This window comes from Lissotriton vulgaris, chromosome 7 (genome assembly GCF_964263255.1).
Source record: "Lissotriton vulgaris chromosome 7, aLisVul1.2, whole genome shotgun sequence".
In the NCBI taxonomy this organism is placed as follows: Eukaryota; Metazoa; Chordata; class Amphibia; order Caudata; family Salamandridae; genus Lissotriton; species Lissotriton vulgaris.
Genome location: NC_141695.1, coordinates 1,312,205,053 through 1,312,222,342, shown reverse-complemented (window position 1 = coordinate 1,312,222,342; position 17,290 = coordinate 1,312,205,053). Strand labels below are relative to the sequence as shown.

Below are 17,290 nucleotides of genomic sequence, written 5' to 3'. Positions count from 1 at the left end.
ACCGCATAGTGTTGTCTAATATGTTGGTAATTTGTGTGTTTTTTTAAATATGCATTATCACCAGAACCATTTGAATGTTACATATGCAGTTTAATGTTTTTTTCATATATATAGCCTTTTTGTTCCGAACATGTTAGCAACTACTGTTTAACATGAATTTTTGGTGGGCGTTCAGGACGTAGTACTAATTACCATTGTTTCAACCCACAGATCCCTTGATAAAGGTGCCGGCTCGCGCCGAAATGCATTGGGAGGCCAGTGGTGGCCAGTGAAATGCTTATTAAATCAAGAATATCAGATTGTGAATCACATGATTATGACGCTTGATGTGAAGTAACATTATGGATATCGTCATGCATTATGGATTATCAATAAATTGAATTATCCTTATGGAGAACTGAAAACCTGTTTCAAAAATTCTTGCTGGCTACGCAATATATACTTGTGCCCAGGGTTACAAGTTGATTAGGAACTTGTTCGCACCTGTTGTCATAATTCCAAAGACACCAGAGTACCTAAAAAAGTAATTCAATGAAGGTGGAAAAATAGCTCTGTCTGTCCTCAATAGACTCACAGAACGAGGCGCTCCAGAGCAGACAGAAAATTCTGAATGTTAGGACTATTACAAATGAGGCTTCGTTATGAGTGACAAATAAATTGCGATGGTCCAGATAATTAGAATTCCTGGGCCCATCTGATTTTCAGCATCCGAAGTCTCCATGTGAAAGATCAGGGCAAACTATTATGCAGGAATTGGCACAGAAACACCAAATACCCCAGGTCATTTCTCAGAAACTCCAACCCACGTTATTGTCCCGCCCCCAGATTTACCTATACCTACAGAAAGAGGAATTCCATGGCAGTGAAATAATGGGGAATCATCTGATCCACTTGTAATGGAGACCATCAAGTGAAAGGGGCAAAACAGAGGAGACTGTTCTGCAGCAGGGTATCCTGATTTGGTGTCCAGGGGTTCCTCATTTTGGTCGGAGTTTCTATTTCAAATTAGCCCTGCTTCACTGTTCGAGGCTGTGGTCTGATTGTTGGACCTCACTTTTTATGTGACCTATTTCTGCCCGAGTTAATGGAAGTCGGTTCCGTACATTTATCAGAGTCCCAACCGACTGCTTCCCAGCTTTCCCAGTGATCGTGATCACCCTAACCAGGCCCAAAGACCACTTTAAAGTTCTTTTTTACATTTCTAATTGACCTCAAAGATAAAAATAGATCGAATAATTTCCCAGTTGTGAACCCTATAAAATTGTTAAATCTACTTTTACATTAATTTCTCCAATGATCACCATCATATTTTGTTGTGTCTACGTAATACATTTAGACAGTTATAAATTATACCTTTATCTGAATCTTAAATTACTAGGATCCTGAATCAAGGATTTGGTGGATGGGTCACTCCATCACAAATGTGACATATATCCCACCCCCATATTACAAATGCCATAGGATATAATGCACTAGTAATAATGTGAACGGTTTAGTCCTAAGGTTTGTGACAGAGTAACCCATCCCCCAAACTCTAAATCAAGCTCACAATATTTACTTTATCTCATTGTGTGTGTTAATTGCTATCCTCAGCACTTGGCAGCACCTCCAGCTTGGGCGGCTCTGTTTAAAGGAAGAACCAAAGTGCCAAAGTGAAGTCACTGATACTTTGCAATTGCTCTGCGTTTGAATGACCTAAATTAGAATCATGCAGAAACTCAGCGACAGTTGTTTAGGCCTCTAGTGATTCTTCCACTGATACTGTGAATATTGCGTACTTCCGTTGTTTCCGTCTTTTTAATGCTTGCTTCATCATTTCGTTTCTTGCTTCCTCTCAGTTTTTTTCTTCTCTGTCACCTTTTCGGTGCACCTCTGTCGGGAATCTATTTGGTCATCATAGTATTTGTCTTAATTGGTCTTGTTATTGAAATCTTTCTTATTTCATTTTAAGGACCAGTAGCTGAGGCTATAGTGGAAGAAGATCTTGGAGAAATTGAGAAGAAAGTGTATACTGGTATGTACTACTTCTGTCTATATTTTTGCATTTTGCTTTACTACATGCTGTTGTAGCAGAAGTTTCTCAGTATGGGGTGCTGCACATAAATAACCTGGTTTTTATATTTTGGATACCTAAATGGGTAGGTCATATACTAGGTTGTGGCATTAACATATGGAGTTGTGGGTACATGTCTTACCCATTACAACACTTGTTATAGTGCTAATGTCTCTACTTGGTTATAAGTGCCGAGAAACCTAGCTAATGTACATGAATTACCATTAAAGACTCAAACTCGGTCAACTTTGTTCTGTACCTTGGTCTTTATTTTCAGAGGGGGAAAGGGAACTACCTAACATACCCAGGACTACAGGCTTAAGCTGACTCAACTATGTTCATCACAGACAGCTAACCAGAACAGCGCATGGACGTATAGGTAAAAGTCACAACCATTCAATAAACATAACAAGCCTCACACCTTCCTTTGCCCGCAACTGAAAGAGCACTGGGCCTTACAATGTAATTTCTTAGTCAAGTCATTAAAGATTATTCCCCATTGATCGTATGGATCTTTGTTGGTTGACGTGAAGCATCGAATTAGAGAAGACATCAACAATACATTTCCAACTTGTGAAGCCAATGTGACTGTAAAATATGGACCAGGAATCACAAAACACAGCTAAAGGGTTTTATTTTCAATCCATCCAGTATATAAGCCAACCAATTATACGTTCAGTAAATGCAGCAATACAGCAAATAAACTGAAATATCTCAGGAAGATGAGGTGCAATACAGTTAGATACAGAATGGTGACAGCCACACCAATAAAGAAACAGAATAGGTCAGACAGGTGTTCCATAGACACTTCACTTCTCTCTCCTAAGCATAAGTCAAATATGGGATCATCTACTAAGGGCCTGTGTTTCAGGAGCACAGAGGGTGTCAGCATGATTAGACTTCAGTAGAAGTCTTGGAAAAAGGAAATAAGTGTTTAGATTAAGCTTCACACTTACAAGAATAAGGCAAGCAGAGAGGTCTGTGCCTCACAAAGTATAAAGGGAATCTCAAGGTCTCCTAACTGTGAGAACAGAGATTTAAAAGTAACAGGAGACTCAGAAAAGTCCTTCTTATCTCTTTTCACATTATCGGGAATCAACCAAATCTTACTTGAGTGCATCTTCAACATCCCTTCAGTTTCCCATCGCACTAAACGTAGGCTGTAGTTCTCAACCTTGAGCATCTTTCCGTTCAATGCCAAATCTTTCCCTGCAGGCCTCGCCATCATCAGTCTAAGACAAACTATAAGCATTTCTCTAAATAACAGGAATCATGATAATAAACATTCAAAGAAAGAACATACTGCCAAAGCAAAATGCATTTTATTTGAGACCTAAAGTCAGGCTAAATTTAACTAAACATTTAACATGGCCTTCGAATACATGGTTATGCATGCACATGTGTAACTTGAGGAATTACAGGAGTAAAAAATACGTTTACACAAGCCAGTGTATCTTGAAGTATAAGTGTCAAGATGCGAAAAAAGAATTCATGCTTACGTGTTCCAACTTAATATTAGTGTATCCATACTAATATATCTGTATCTCAGGAACCACAGCACCAATCACAACACCCAATACAGCGTTGGAAAGGGCAGTTGCAGCAGAAGGACATAGGCTATGCAGACGCCCACCATATACATTTAAAAGGTAAAAGAACCATGCCAGCAAAGTAGTCCCTTGTGGGCGTGTCTGCGTTGTGCTGTGGGCGTGTGCTTGAGGCGTGACAAACACTGGGGGCGTGTGGTACGTTCCGCCGTTCATGCCATGTCTCATATCGTGTGCTAATACCACCCTGCTCCCTTTAAATACCCCTGCACCCCATAATCATAACCCACCCTTACTAATTAAAATACCCCAACACCCTTAAACACTAACCCATCTTAACCCTATAAATACGCCCTGTACCCCAAAACCCAAACCTATCCCTAAACGCTAAAAATACCCCTGTACCCCAAAGCCCAAACCTAGCCCTGAACCCTATAAATACCCCTGTACCTCAAAACCCAAACCTACCCCTGAACCCTAAAAATACCCCTGTACCCCAAAACCCAAACCTAGCCCTGAACCCTAAAAATATCACTGTACCCCAAAACACAAACCTACCCCTGAACCCTAAAATACCCCAGTACCCCAACACCCAAACCTAGCCCTGAACCCTTAAAATCCCCCTGTACCCCAAAACCCAAACCTACCCATGAACCCTAAAAATACCCCTGTACCCCAAAACCCAAACCTAGCCCTGAACCCTAAAAATAACCATGTACCCCAAAACCCAAACCTACGCCTGAACCCTAAAATACCCCTGTACCCCAAAACCCAAACCTAGCCCTGAACCCTAAAAATACCCCTGTACCCCAAAACCCAAATCTGGCCATGAACCCTTAAAATACCCCTGTACACCAAATCCCAAACCTCTCCCTGAACCCTAAAAATACCCCTATACCCCAAAACCCAAACCTAGCCCTGAACCCTAAAAATACCCCTGTACCCCAAAACCCATACCTATCCCTAAACCCTAAAACTACCCCTGTACCCCATAACCCAAAACTATATCTGAACCCTTAAAATACCCAAACACCCCAAAACATATACCCCAGTGCCCCAAAACATATACCCCTATACCCATACTTACCTTATCCAAACATAAAAAAACCATGCTTTTACCATTCATGCATTTACAACGAATTTCGTTGTAAATGTATGCGTGGTAAAAGCATATAAAATGTAATGCCATGCGTTATAATGGCATTGCGGAGTCATGGTACTTTCGTAATGAAAGTATGCGGAGTGATGGTATGCGGAAAGAAAGTTGCGGAATAATGGGTGTTTACCCTCCCCTGGTAAGTACATTGGTGGCACGGCGGCCCACATCTCCAGCAACATACTCCATATTTTTTCAACACCCATTTGAAAAATGCACAGGTCTCTCTCATTGATGGCCAGCACCGACATACACTTTTAGACACACCTCCCGCCACAAGTTCCAGAATTGCGAACTTTAGAGCTGGGGAGCTACGTTCGAATCTCGGCATCAGCTCAACATCCTGTGATTCCAGGCAAATCGCTTTGTCTCCCCGTGCCTACCACAAATGAATGCGTTCCTCTGTAATGTAAATTGTGCTCATGCCATGTTGTTGAGTTAGCGCTATATAATATTGCAAGGAAAAATAAAGTAGGGAAACTCGAGTTCACACACTACTGAACGCGCACTCTTAAGTGCATCAGCAGTGCACTCTGAATCGGAGCGTTTCACAGGCCTGTCACAGATAAGAAATGCTATCTAAACGAAATCCTACAAAACTATATACTACTGGCCAGCAGCAATTCATACCCGGACAACGTCGGGACGGGCTGCTAGTATTGTTATAAATCTCTTATCCATACAAGGAGTGCATTTAGTTAATATATTTAAAATACTTTACACATGTTAATGAAGTTTAGGCACACAGTAAATATATTGTCAATTGTGAGTATATAATTGTGTTTCTGTCATATCAAGGTGGAGCCTAAATTACTCTGCTCACAACTTATTCACACAATCAGATATCGTTTTGATGTCATTACCTTTTGTTTGGGGCTAAGCCAGCTTCTACAGTTCCTATCCATAACCCAGGAAGTCCTCACATCCATCTCCTTTTACCATGTAGCAATCCACACCCCTCCTGGCAATTTCTGATAATTGAATTCATGGACTTTTTCAAAACTTTACAGCCCTTCTGACCACAAAGTTTGTCACAATGAGTCTTTTTTCTTTCGATTCTAAAGTTTGACCCATCCTCAGCTGACAAGAAATGCAGCAGACTCCTTTTTCCTCAGATTCCGTCAGAGGAGCATGTGCATAAATATGTTTGAAGTCTGTTGAAGGGAAGTATTCTGCATAATGGAGCGCTAATCACTGCAGTGCACACGTTCCTCACAGAGCAGTATACAGAGATCGATACTAATATGCTAAGATTAAAACATCAAATGTAAAAAACAAACTATCTCCAAGAGAAAGTACTTCCTCTGAAATGTAGGAGAGCACAGAAAAGGGAATATTTATATTTAGAAGTCAGAGTAGTTAAGAAAGACTGCTTTACAGTCAACCTGATAAGGTTGTACGACCGAACAACGCAGGAAAATATATTGAATGCCTTAAACACATGCATTTCGTACCCTGCATCTCATTATAAAGCATGTGCTTTGACAATGTATGCCATTATCATGCATTGTTTATATATATATATATATATATATATATATATATATATATTCACTGAAAAAATCATAGGTTTCACACCAGTTATAGTTAGCTAGAAATTTTACTGACATAAAACCATTGAAATTCCCACGTTATAGTTAGTTGGACTCACTATAACTTGCGCGCCTGCAATGCCCTGCTGATGACGTCACATATTACATCACTCATGACATGGTCAGTGACATCACTCATGACATCACTGATGACACCATCCAGTGAATGTGTGTCTTTCTGAAAAATCAATATGTTTTATATATGTATATGTAAAGGTCGATGGAAGAATAAATGTTTAAATAAGTGTCTTAATATATGTTTAAAAAAAAATTGATAGGTTAACTGGCTTATTAAGTGTATCTTAGTGAATACATATATTAGCGAGTATTGTTTAAATATTTAAATGTTTGTATCAGTGTTTCACTTTGTGTATAAGTGGCTACATGTGTGTGTATATGGGTTATTAGATGTTTTTTTTAGTATCAGTATGAGTGTCTGTATGGTTTGGTGGGGGTATTACTTAGCACATAGATGCATTAATGACTGACTCACTGTTTGTATGTGTTTTGAAGACAGCATATGTGCAGAACTGTATGGGTGGATGAGTGGGTATATGTGTGTGTTAGTGAGTGAATGACTGTCTCACTAGTGTCTTTATCAGTAACGACATATGTTTTAATCTAGTATATGTGAGTATTGATGTATATAAGTGAGTATATGTGAGAGTGAGAGATTGTAAGAGTTCCTTTTTTAATAAGTATGTGTTTCTATAAGTGATTGTTTAAGAGAGTAAGTATGTGTAAGTTTCCTTAGAAGTAAGGTGGTAGTGTGTGTATAGCTGTATATGCAAATAAATGGATGTTCAATAGTTTATTTGCATGTGTGAGTATGTGTGTGAGTAACTTTTGGATGACTGTCGGTGTGTAACAGGATGTATAGGTGTATCACTACATATGATGAGTGAGTATATGTATGAGTGACTATATAGAACTGTTGGTGAATGAGTGGATGTGTATATAGATGGTGGAATTACTGAATTGGTTGCTGTAACTGGTATGGTATCTCCATTTTTTTTGAAAATGTTAGTTTCTATTTTTGAATATGTGTTTCAAGGGTTACATTACACTAAAAGGAGGTCTGTCACTCTGTCACAAGGATGGTGTCATCAGTGATGTAATCAGTGATGTCACTGACCATGTCATGAGTGATGTAATATGTGACGTCATCAGCAGTGCATTGCAGGCGCGCAAGTTATAGTGAGTCCAACTAACTATAACGTGGAATTTCAATGGTTTTTTGTCAGTAAAATTTCTAGCTAACTATAACTGGTGTGAAACCTATGGTTTTTTCAGTGAATTTAATAGGCTTTTTAAATGCTAATTCCTAACTATAACTGGTGTGAAACCTATGGTTTTTTCAGTGAATTTCATAGGTTTTTTAAATGCTAATTCCTAACTATATATAGAGCCTCAAACCTATGTTTTTTCAGTGAATTTCAAAGGTTTTTTAATAGCAAATTTCTATAGCTATGAAATATATCATTTTTATAATGAATCCTATATTGTATATGTATGTAATACTATTTTTTTTATGTATATTGTTCATGGTTTTTTGTTTTTTTTTTGCCCTGGAGCGCTCCCGGTGCGTGACCCGGTGAGCGCACCGGTAAGCGCAGTCTTCCGGCGCGCCCCGGTGAGCGTACTGGTGAGCGTCCCATTTGCGCTATTGCCGCAAACGAAAACATCATCGTGACGTATCGCGTAGCCGCGTCCGCGTGATACGCACGGCGTATGCGCACCCGGAAGCACTCGAGCGCATACGATCGCGCTACGTAAGCGCTCCGGGGCGCGTAGCGTAAGCGCGTCGGGTCATGTGACCTAAAAATAACACTTTTCATTGGTTCAAAACAGTTTTGGTTTCCAAATGATGAAAGCCCGGGTCATGTGACCTGAAAATAACACTTTTCATTGGTTCAGGACAGTTTTGTTTTCCAAATGATGAAAGCCCCCACCTTTTTTCCTCATTGTCACTTTATACTTTGACTGAGGAAGACCTGTTTGCAGACCTATTTGTACCTATTTGTACTGAGAAATGGCTACAGTAGCAGCAGCAGCAGGAGCAGAAGCATCTCAACCACCAACACCACCACCACCACCACCACAAGGACCACCACAACACCACAGTGGTGGAGAACAAGAAGAGGAGGAGGAGGAGGAAGAGAGGTGGTACCTGCCTGAAGATACTACCACCTATAAGCCAAAGGAGCACATTGTCTGGGAGTTTTTTAAAATCCCAAGGGGCCTCAAGAAAGTTAATGCGCCAAAGGTTACTTGTCTGATCTGTGGCACTGTACTTTCCAGGGGGGAACCCTGCCAAAAAGTATTCTTTTGGCAGCAACACCATGATTGGCCACATGCAACGCCGGCACCCAAATAACTATGCTGCGTCAGAGGTCAGAGAACTGACCAGAAACCCTCCCCAATCTTCTCCCAGCTCCTCCCAAGGTAAGCAACCCACTCCATCGGGTCCAGAGACAAGTGAGATGGTCCCAAACATCCAAACCCAGTTTGGAGATTTCAAAATAGTTTGCAAACTTTGTGGAAGGACAATTTGCTGTGGAGAGCAAGTATTAAACTGATTAACCGTGCTAGAGACAACCACAAGTGCAAAAACAAACCTTAATTTTTTCCTGTTTTTTTTGCTCCAGTTGAGCCGTTTACAATTCCGTTTTTTGTTTGTCCCCATAAAAATTACAAAAAAAATATAAAATTGTTCATAAAAGCCAAAAAAAGTAAAAAATGTTCCAAAAAACAATTAAAAAAATATAAAACAACAAAAAGAATAAAAAAAACAGTTCTTTTTAGAACTACCTCCAATTTATAAAAAAATGCAAATTTTTTTTAAAACTCTGTCATTCTTTTTTCCCCATGGTACGCTCCCCAGTACGCTCCCCGGTGCGCGTACCGGGCGTCCCCCCCGCCCTTTTATGGCCCCCGCATCAAAACTAGGGGGTCAAGGGGGTCTACCCTGCCCCCTTTTGGTCATTTCCCCCTTTGTTTTTGCCACCTCTGGTGTCTCGATCCTACCAAGCACAAGATGGCGGCCGCTCTGGACTGTTTGGAATGTTGACAAACACGTGAGAGCCAATCAGCTTTCCGCTCGCGAACTCGCGTAGCGCGCTGGAGCGCGCCCCGGTGTGCATACCGGGGCGCGCTTATAGATATATATATTTTTTGGAACCTAAATTACTCAAAATCCACTGGAGCACATATCTTGAGACATAGCAAAGGCACATCGGGCTACCAGTCCCTACAATTTCGCCAAGTTTGGTGGAAATCCATTCAGCCGTTCGGGCTAAAAGTGAGTCCAACCGCCCTATGGTAATTAACATGGAGAAAACAGGTTTTGGGACCCCCCTTTTATCTTGGCCCCCGCTCGAGGAATCCCCCCCGAACTTTCAGGGAAGGGGCGGAGCGCAGCGAGGCAAATTTAAGGAAAATTACAGGCAGATTCCTCAACCGGCGCCAAAGTTATTCCCAATAGAATGTTGTGGATTTCCTATGGAAAACAATCCTAACTATAACTACCTACTGGCGACCTCCAGTAGGTAATACATATGTTCGAGGCATATGGGCTGCAGATGGTACATTTATGAATAGATCGCATCTGGTGTTGGGCTCGGATGATTGCACTTGTTTTTCTCTTGGAGAAGTCTTTTGTCGTCACAAGACTGGTGACTCCTCCTTTGGGTGCTAGTGCGCATGGGCATCGGCTCCATCCTTAGATTGTTTTTTTCCGCCATCGGGTTCGGATAAGGATCCAAGCGCTCCGGATCGACTTCTAGAAAAAGTGATATTTTGGCACGTATTCCCTTTCCAATTCGACGGTATTGTTATCGAACGCGATTTCATTTCCATTCCGACGTGTTTCGACTCCAACAATAAACAATTTATTCTACATCGACGAGACCGGGAGACCTTTCTCAACGTAATCCAGCCCGGAGTCCATGGAAAGGACTCCATTTAGGAAATGTCCAACGTGTGGTGCTAAGTTCCCACACAAGGACCTACACGAGGTGTGCAACCTATGCTTATCGCCTGAACACGAATCCAGGGACTGCGAAGCCTGCGCAGCATTCTCTTCCATATACCTCTGGACTCGCTAGTAGTCACAAACGCTCGTAAAAGAGCAAACTCATTATCTACAGGAGAAGCTCCTCCTCCTGATAAGGAGTCCAAGCTAATAGATGCATCAGGAAAAAGAGTAGCATCCCAAGCAGCAAACAGCTGGCGCATAGCTAATACACAAGCGCTGCTTGCACGCTATGATAGAGCGCATTATGACGAGTTAGAAAAACTCATCGCACATCTCCCTAAAGAACATCAAAAAAGTGCAGACCAGCTTATACAGGAAGGTAAAATAATAACCAACACTTTCATTAAGTGCGCCTTAGACGCAGCAGACACTGCAGCAAGATCCGTCAACACCAGTATCATGTTAAGAAGACATGCATGGCTTAGGATCTCAGGGTTCAAACAAGAAGTACAAACATCTTTATTGAACCAACCTTTTGATCAAAAAACACTTTTCGGCTCAGGTACAGATGAGACTTTAGAAAAGATGAAAAAAGACACAGAAACGGCTAAATCAATGGGAGCATTACAACAGCCAACTCAAAGGGGTTCCTTTCGTAGGTCCACCTATAGAGGGGGGTCAAAGAATACAAGCACAAGCCAGCAATCTACCTCTTTTACACCAACATCACCCAGAGGTAATTCAAGAGGCAGTTACAGAGGTAACAACAACAAGGGTAGAGGTCCCGGAAATAATAACAACCGCAGCTCCCCAACCCCAAAACAGTGACTTAATGCAACTCCCCCCAAACCATATAACACCGGTCGGGGGACGTTTATCACAGTTCCTACCTGTCTGGGAAAACATCACGTCAGACAGGTGGGTGAGACAAATTATCCAACATGGTTATTGCCTAGAACTCACAGCTACCCCACCAAACATCCCCCCCAGACAGCGTCCAATGAGTCAAGATCATCTAACATTGTTAAAACAGGAAGTACTACTGAAGGACTGGGTTCTTTAAGACCCAGCGGTGCGAGGGCACAACACCTGAAACCTTCGTGGGTAACCTGCTCCGGCGTACAAGTCACAGAGACACGGGACACTTCCTTCGGCGTCAAAGATTCAAGATTTATTTGCTGCAGGGAACACAGAAGTCACGGCAAGTACAACATGTGCAACTTGGGGAGACTGCTTCAAATTGGTTCTGTGGATCGCTCCTTTTATACAGTTTTTACCCATAGGACAACATTGAACACAAAAGTTTACAACCCGGTTCCCACAATTAGCCCCCAGAGGGGTCGCTTTGGTCACTTTGAAACACATGAGGTCCGGAACATAAGTGCGGAAACATTTGTCGGTTCCCAACTGTAAAAACCCATCTTCCCACCATTAGCAAATTCCAATCGACAGTAAAGTAGATCGAAATAGGAACAAGGACAGGTGCAGAGGAAGACGGAGACAGTGGGGAGATCGGAAAGGGTGTAAAAGGGGAGGTAACGGGAAACACGAGATACAGGCATCAAAGGGACGTGCCTAATGAGATGCACGGCTGAGACAATAAGTCCGTGCGGCAAGATGAGCCTCAAGCGGCGCCATCTGCCCTACAGCAGCATCCCCCTCGTCATAAAGACACTTACAAAGAACATGTGTCTTCCGCAAATATCTTGGGAGTCCCAGGGTCGCGAAGCGGACAACGTCCGTTCGCTGGCTACTTGAGGGCAAGAGACAAAATGGATGCCGTATCTAAGATGGAACCCGTGGGTGCAGATAGAAATACCCACGTAACAGACGAACGGTTTAGGTTAGCACAGCGAAACTGCGCACACCCACCAAACTCGTCATTTGCGGTTCATAGATACCAGACTCGACTATATTCGTGCGAGTCGAATGCACCACTTACAATTGTCACGGAACCTCAGACGCTCCTTTTGCCCTCATGTAGGCAAGCACTAGTCGGAATCATACTCGATATTCATCAGACCATCGAGATGTTGTTGTAGCATAGCTCTGTCCAACCGAGTCCCATTGGTAACAGGCGGCTGTCTTATACACGTTGTAGCACAGAGACCACATAAGGCAGGACCACACTGCACGCAAAGGCAACACGTGAACAGGAACACTACCACAACTCCAATGATCATCAGAATTTTCCAACCCCAAGTCGACATCAGGCCCCAAAACCATCCAAGTAGCGTCCAATCCCCTACATCCACGTGTATGGATTCGGAGATCTTATGCAACCTCGAGATGGCTTGATAGACAGTAGGAGCATTATCTGGAATGAAAATGCAACAGCTCGAATGGATCACCTTACATACCCCACCGCGATCTGCTAAGATGACATCTAAAACCATACGGTTTTGTAACGTCATAAGTCTATCCGCCTGGAGTTCTGTGGTGATATTACCAAGGGCACTGGCAGTAATATTAGCTGTCGATTCCACCACTCGAGTCAACTGTCTCAGGTTCCTACTGTTAACCATAGGTCCCCAAAACGGGAGGAAACCCTTGAAAAAGTCTCCTGCCTCTTGACCGGCAGTGTCTTCTTCGCTAATTACGCCTCGTACAACTCTAGTCTTATGATAATCGGCATCTACAGTGAACGTCGGAGGCAACAGATTAGCAATAAAACATGTGCCCATGAAGTCAGCGGGCAACCATGTGTATGCACGATCATAATAGATAAAGTATGTACCCTTGGCAGCCAGAAACACAGGGGACGAGAACATTGGCAGAATGTAATTTTCAGTGCAAGCACTTGCTCCAAGTCGGGCTTGCGATCTTCGGCCACGACCCATAAGACAAAAATTACCAGTGTGGGGTACGACCCATATTGGAGGCGAGCTTTTAAGCTGCTTTTCGCTGGTGAACGCACTATATTCACCTCTACTTAGGACCTTATAAGCCTGTATCTCTTCTTCGGGAATAAGCGAAGGATCATAGATCTCACTATCTAAGTCCTCGATTGCTATCGACAAAGGTTTCTGATACGAGGTAGGACCAGAGTAGGGGGAACGTGGTTCTCGAATGGGGTGGAAACCCAGTGCGCTTCGAAACATTGTTTGAAATGCTCGAGCTGACCCTTGGGAACTATACGGTAACACCAGATATGGAATTCCCTTATCCGTAGTATGTGGCATCAACCCACACACCCAACAATTAGTAGTGTTAACCACTAACTGATGCTGATGAAGGAGCTGAATAAAGGAATTGTTGCGGAATTCTACACGTCTAGCCTGCTCGTGTTCCGGTAACATGTGAAAGGAATGAGGAGAAGCAGTAGAGGTAAGATTAGGGTAAGGAGTAGGGGTAGGTGTAGCAGGTAAGAAATAAGACATAGTGTAATACACCCCACCCGCCAACAGTGCAGAAGCAGTCAAAAATAACATAAACAATTGAAATATGAAGCATCTGGTACGACTGAGTTGCTGCAGCTTAAGTCTGTGCGCCTTAGCTCCCTCCAAATCATTCAGCTTCGAGAATGCCATTCCCTATGACCGTCCGCAACGTTTCTTGACGCACTTCGTTCTGTGCAGCAATAGTCAATCCCCAGGAGTTCCTAGGAACCGACGGCCTTTAACCTAGCGTCAAGACCTACTGTCCAGAAGGAAGTACGCGCGCGGCCCTACGGCCTTCAATACACAATATGTATATATATGCACAATGTCTCTCGGCTGTGGAAGTAAAAAGATACAAGGAGGAAGCTCAATATATGTACAAAAATTTCAATGATACGAATATTCAAACTGATCACGGGAAAACGGGGATGATGTAGTTGTCAATTTCAACAAAGCAAAAATATTTTATTTGTCCTTAGTGCGAGATCGCAAAGAATATCGATGTTTCCCGGGACGTGTCTGCTCGTCGAACAATGGATCCGTTGAAGAGACAGCGTCCTGCTGATCAGTTGATTGTTCTGGTCTTGAGTCTTTTGCTGACAAGTGTTCAACAGTGGCTTTCTGCTGCGCTGAGGATTCTCCAACAGGCTGTGCGTCGCTGAAAGGTACAAACGCCGGCAATGTTTCTGTTTCTGTTGACGCAATGCCTTTCCTTACCCACGGGTCTGTCGGCAAAGGAATAGGGACTCGCTTACAATGGGTGGCATGTACCCAATTTTTCCGCCCCTCAAGACGAACGGCAGTCCTCGTGGCCAGGAGCACCTGGTAAGGTCCGGTAAACCTTGGGTCCAAATTGTTTTTTCGTGAAAAGTTGCGTGTTACCACCCAGTCTCCGGGTTGGAGCTGGTGGCCTGGACCCTCTGTCTGCGTCGGCAATGCGTCGTAAACCTGTTGGTGAATTAACCTCAGTTTAGCAGTCAAGTCATGTAAATAGTCAATCAACATTGGATACTCAAGATCAGAAAACATTCCTGGCCTAGGAACCCCCCACACATTCGCAGGACGGCCGAACACTATTTCATAGGGGCTAAGCCCTATTCGGGAGTGTACAGTCGCCCTAGTTGACAGTAATGCTAAGGGTAAAGCGCCAGGCCACGAAAGACCAGTCGTAGCCTGAATCTTTGCTAGCTTTAGTTTAAGGGTGCCGTTATACCCCTCAACTAATCCAGCTGACTGAGGATGATTGGCGCTGTGGAATTTCTGATTTATTCCAAGGCCCTTACACACACTCTTCATTACACTACCAACAAACTCACTTCCGTTATCCGACCACACAACTCTAGGCATTCCATACCGAGGAAAATATTCCTTCAGCAGGATTTTCGCAGTAGACAAAGCAGTATTGTCTCTGAGAGGATAGGCCTCGATCCATCTGGAGAATGCGCAAACCACAACTAAAACGTATTTCAGGTTATTGCATCGCTCCATATGGATGAAGTCCAATTGAATCACCTCAAAGGGGTACGAAGGAGGAGCAAAACTGCCAGGAGGAGTTGGGGTTCCTTTGCCAGGATTGTACATCATACACACCATACAATTCTTCACCAAACGTTCAGCACATTTCGTAATTCCATCATTCTTCCATACAGGCGACAACAACTTACAGATGCCTTTCACGCTAATATGTGCTAACCCATGTGCCATTGTCACAACGGCCAGCACATACGCATCAGGTAACAACCATCTTTTCTGATCCGACAAATCAATCCAACAACCACTCGCATCCAACTTTCCCGTACTTTCTTTCCACTTTGCCTTTTCAGTCTCGGTGGCCTCATTCTGAATTTCTTTCACGCTTTCAACGGTGTCTTCACACATGCTCGATTCTGTAGGCCACCTAACCGAACTCGTCACATACATTCGAGTGCTAAGGTTCCGGGCAGTCTCCTTAGCAATCTCATCCGCAAACGCGTTACCACGACCAACATCATCTGTCACTTTACGATGTGCACTACATTTAACAATCGCAACTTGCGCAGGCAAAGTCAATGCATCCAAAAGATCGTTCACAAGCTGGCCATGCTGTATCTTCGTACCGTGCGACGTCAAGAAACCTCTCTCACGCCACAATCGTCCAAAACTATGTGCTACACCGAAAGCGTACTGGCTATCGGTGTACACATTCACACGTTTCCCTTTTGCTAACACACATGCTCTAGTGAGAGCAATTAATTCCGCAGCTTGGGCAGAATTCTGATTCAATCTTGCAGTTTCAACAACAGTATTCAATGTTACAACAGCATAAGCGGTAGTCACATCACCATTCGGCAACTTAAAACATGACCCATCGACATACAAGGTGCCATCCGGTTCTTCCAGTTGGGTGTTTTTAAGGTCCACTCGACCTTTCGTTTCCTCTTCCGTCCTCAAGTAGCAGTCATGTTCTGCTACTTCATCTGACTCTGCACTAATTGGTAACAAAGTTGCCGGATTTAGGACATTACAACGTTTTATCTGAATATGGCTTGCCAATAACGTCAATTCGTACCCAGACAACCTCGCACTCGTCAAGTGCTGAGTTTTCGTACGATTCAACAGAGTATCGACTGCATGCGGAACCATCACCGTAAGCATATTATCCATGACCAATCCTGCTGATTGTCGGATGGAGACCGCAGCTGCAGCAGTTGCTCTCAAACAACTCGGCAATGCTCTAGCTACTGGGTCCAAGGTCGAGGAAAAATATGCACATGGACGCTGCTTACCACCAAAAGGTTGCGTTAAGACACTTAAAGCACAACCTTCCCTCTCGTGAACATATAGTGTAAACGGCTTGCTGTAGTCAGGGGTACCCAACACAGGAGCCGAACACAATGAATCACGTAATTCAGAAAAACTTTTCTGACATTCTTCCGTCCATGGTAAAGGAGTTGGAACATCCTTGCACGTAAGAGCCACCAATGGTTTCGCTAGCAATGAAAAATTTGGAATCCACTGCCTGCAGTATGACGTGATACCTAGAAAGGCACGCACATCTCTTTGGGTTTGTGGCACAGCCATTCGCGCAATCGCTGCAATTCTCTCTGGGGTCAACTTCCTTCCCTCCTTTGACAATAAGTGACCTAGATAGGTTACTTCTTGACAACAATATTGGAGTTTAGAAGGGGACACCTTATGATTTAACTCACAGAGATGTTGCAGCAATGACACCGTAGCAATTTTGCAAATGTCCTGAGTATCAGCAGCCACCAATAAGTCGTCGACGTATTGGATTAAGGCCGCACCAACCGGCAACCGAAACGTATCCAGTTGACCCTTCAAGGCTTGACTGTAAATCGATGGACTTTCACAGTAGCCCTGAGGAGCGCGTTTGAACCGGAAGCTACGTCCACCGAGAGAGAAACCGAAAAGGTCCCTGCTCTCTTCGGCAATCGGGATGCTGAAAAACGCATTTTTCAAGTCAATCACCGAAAACCATGATGCAGTAGCTGGAATCAGAGTCAGTAGCGCCGTGATGTCAGACACAACAGGGAATTGAGGAACCACAATTTTATTCACCTCCCGTAAATCGATAACAAAACGATAA

General features: G+C 43.2%; 1 protein-coding gene across 1 annotated transcript in view; it reads left to right on the top strand.

Annotated features, from left to right (window-relative positions):
* Nucleotides 1-17,290, top strand: part of LOC147703577 (uncharacterized) — a 328,904-nt gene that overhangs the window by 220,623 nt on the left and 90,991 nt on the right. The window contains exon 10 of the mRNA XM_086929517.1: nt 1,952-2,014. Coding sequence (XP_086785643.1) covers nt 1,952-2,014 — 63 coding nt within the window. The remainder of the gene's footprint in view (nt 1-1,951; nt 2,015-17,290) is intronic.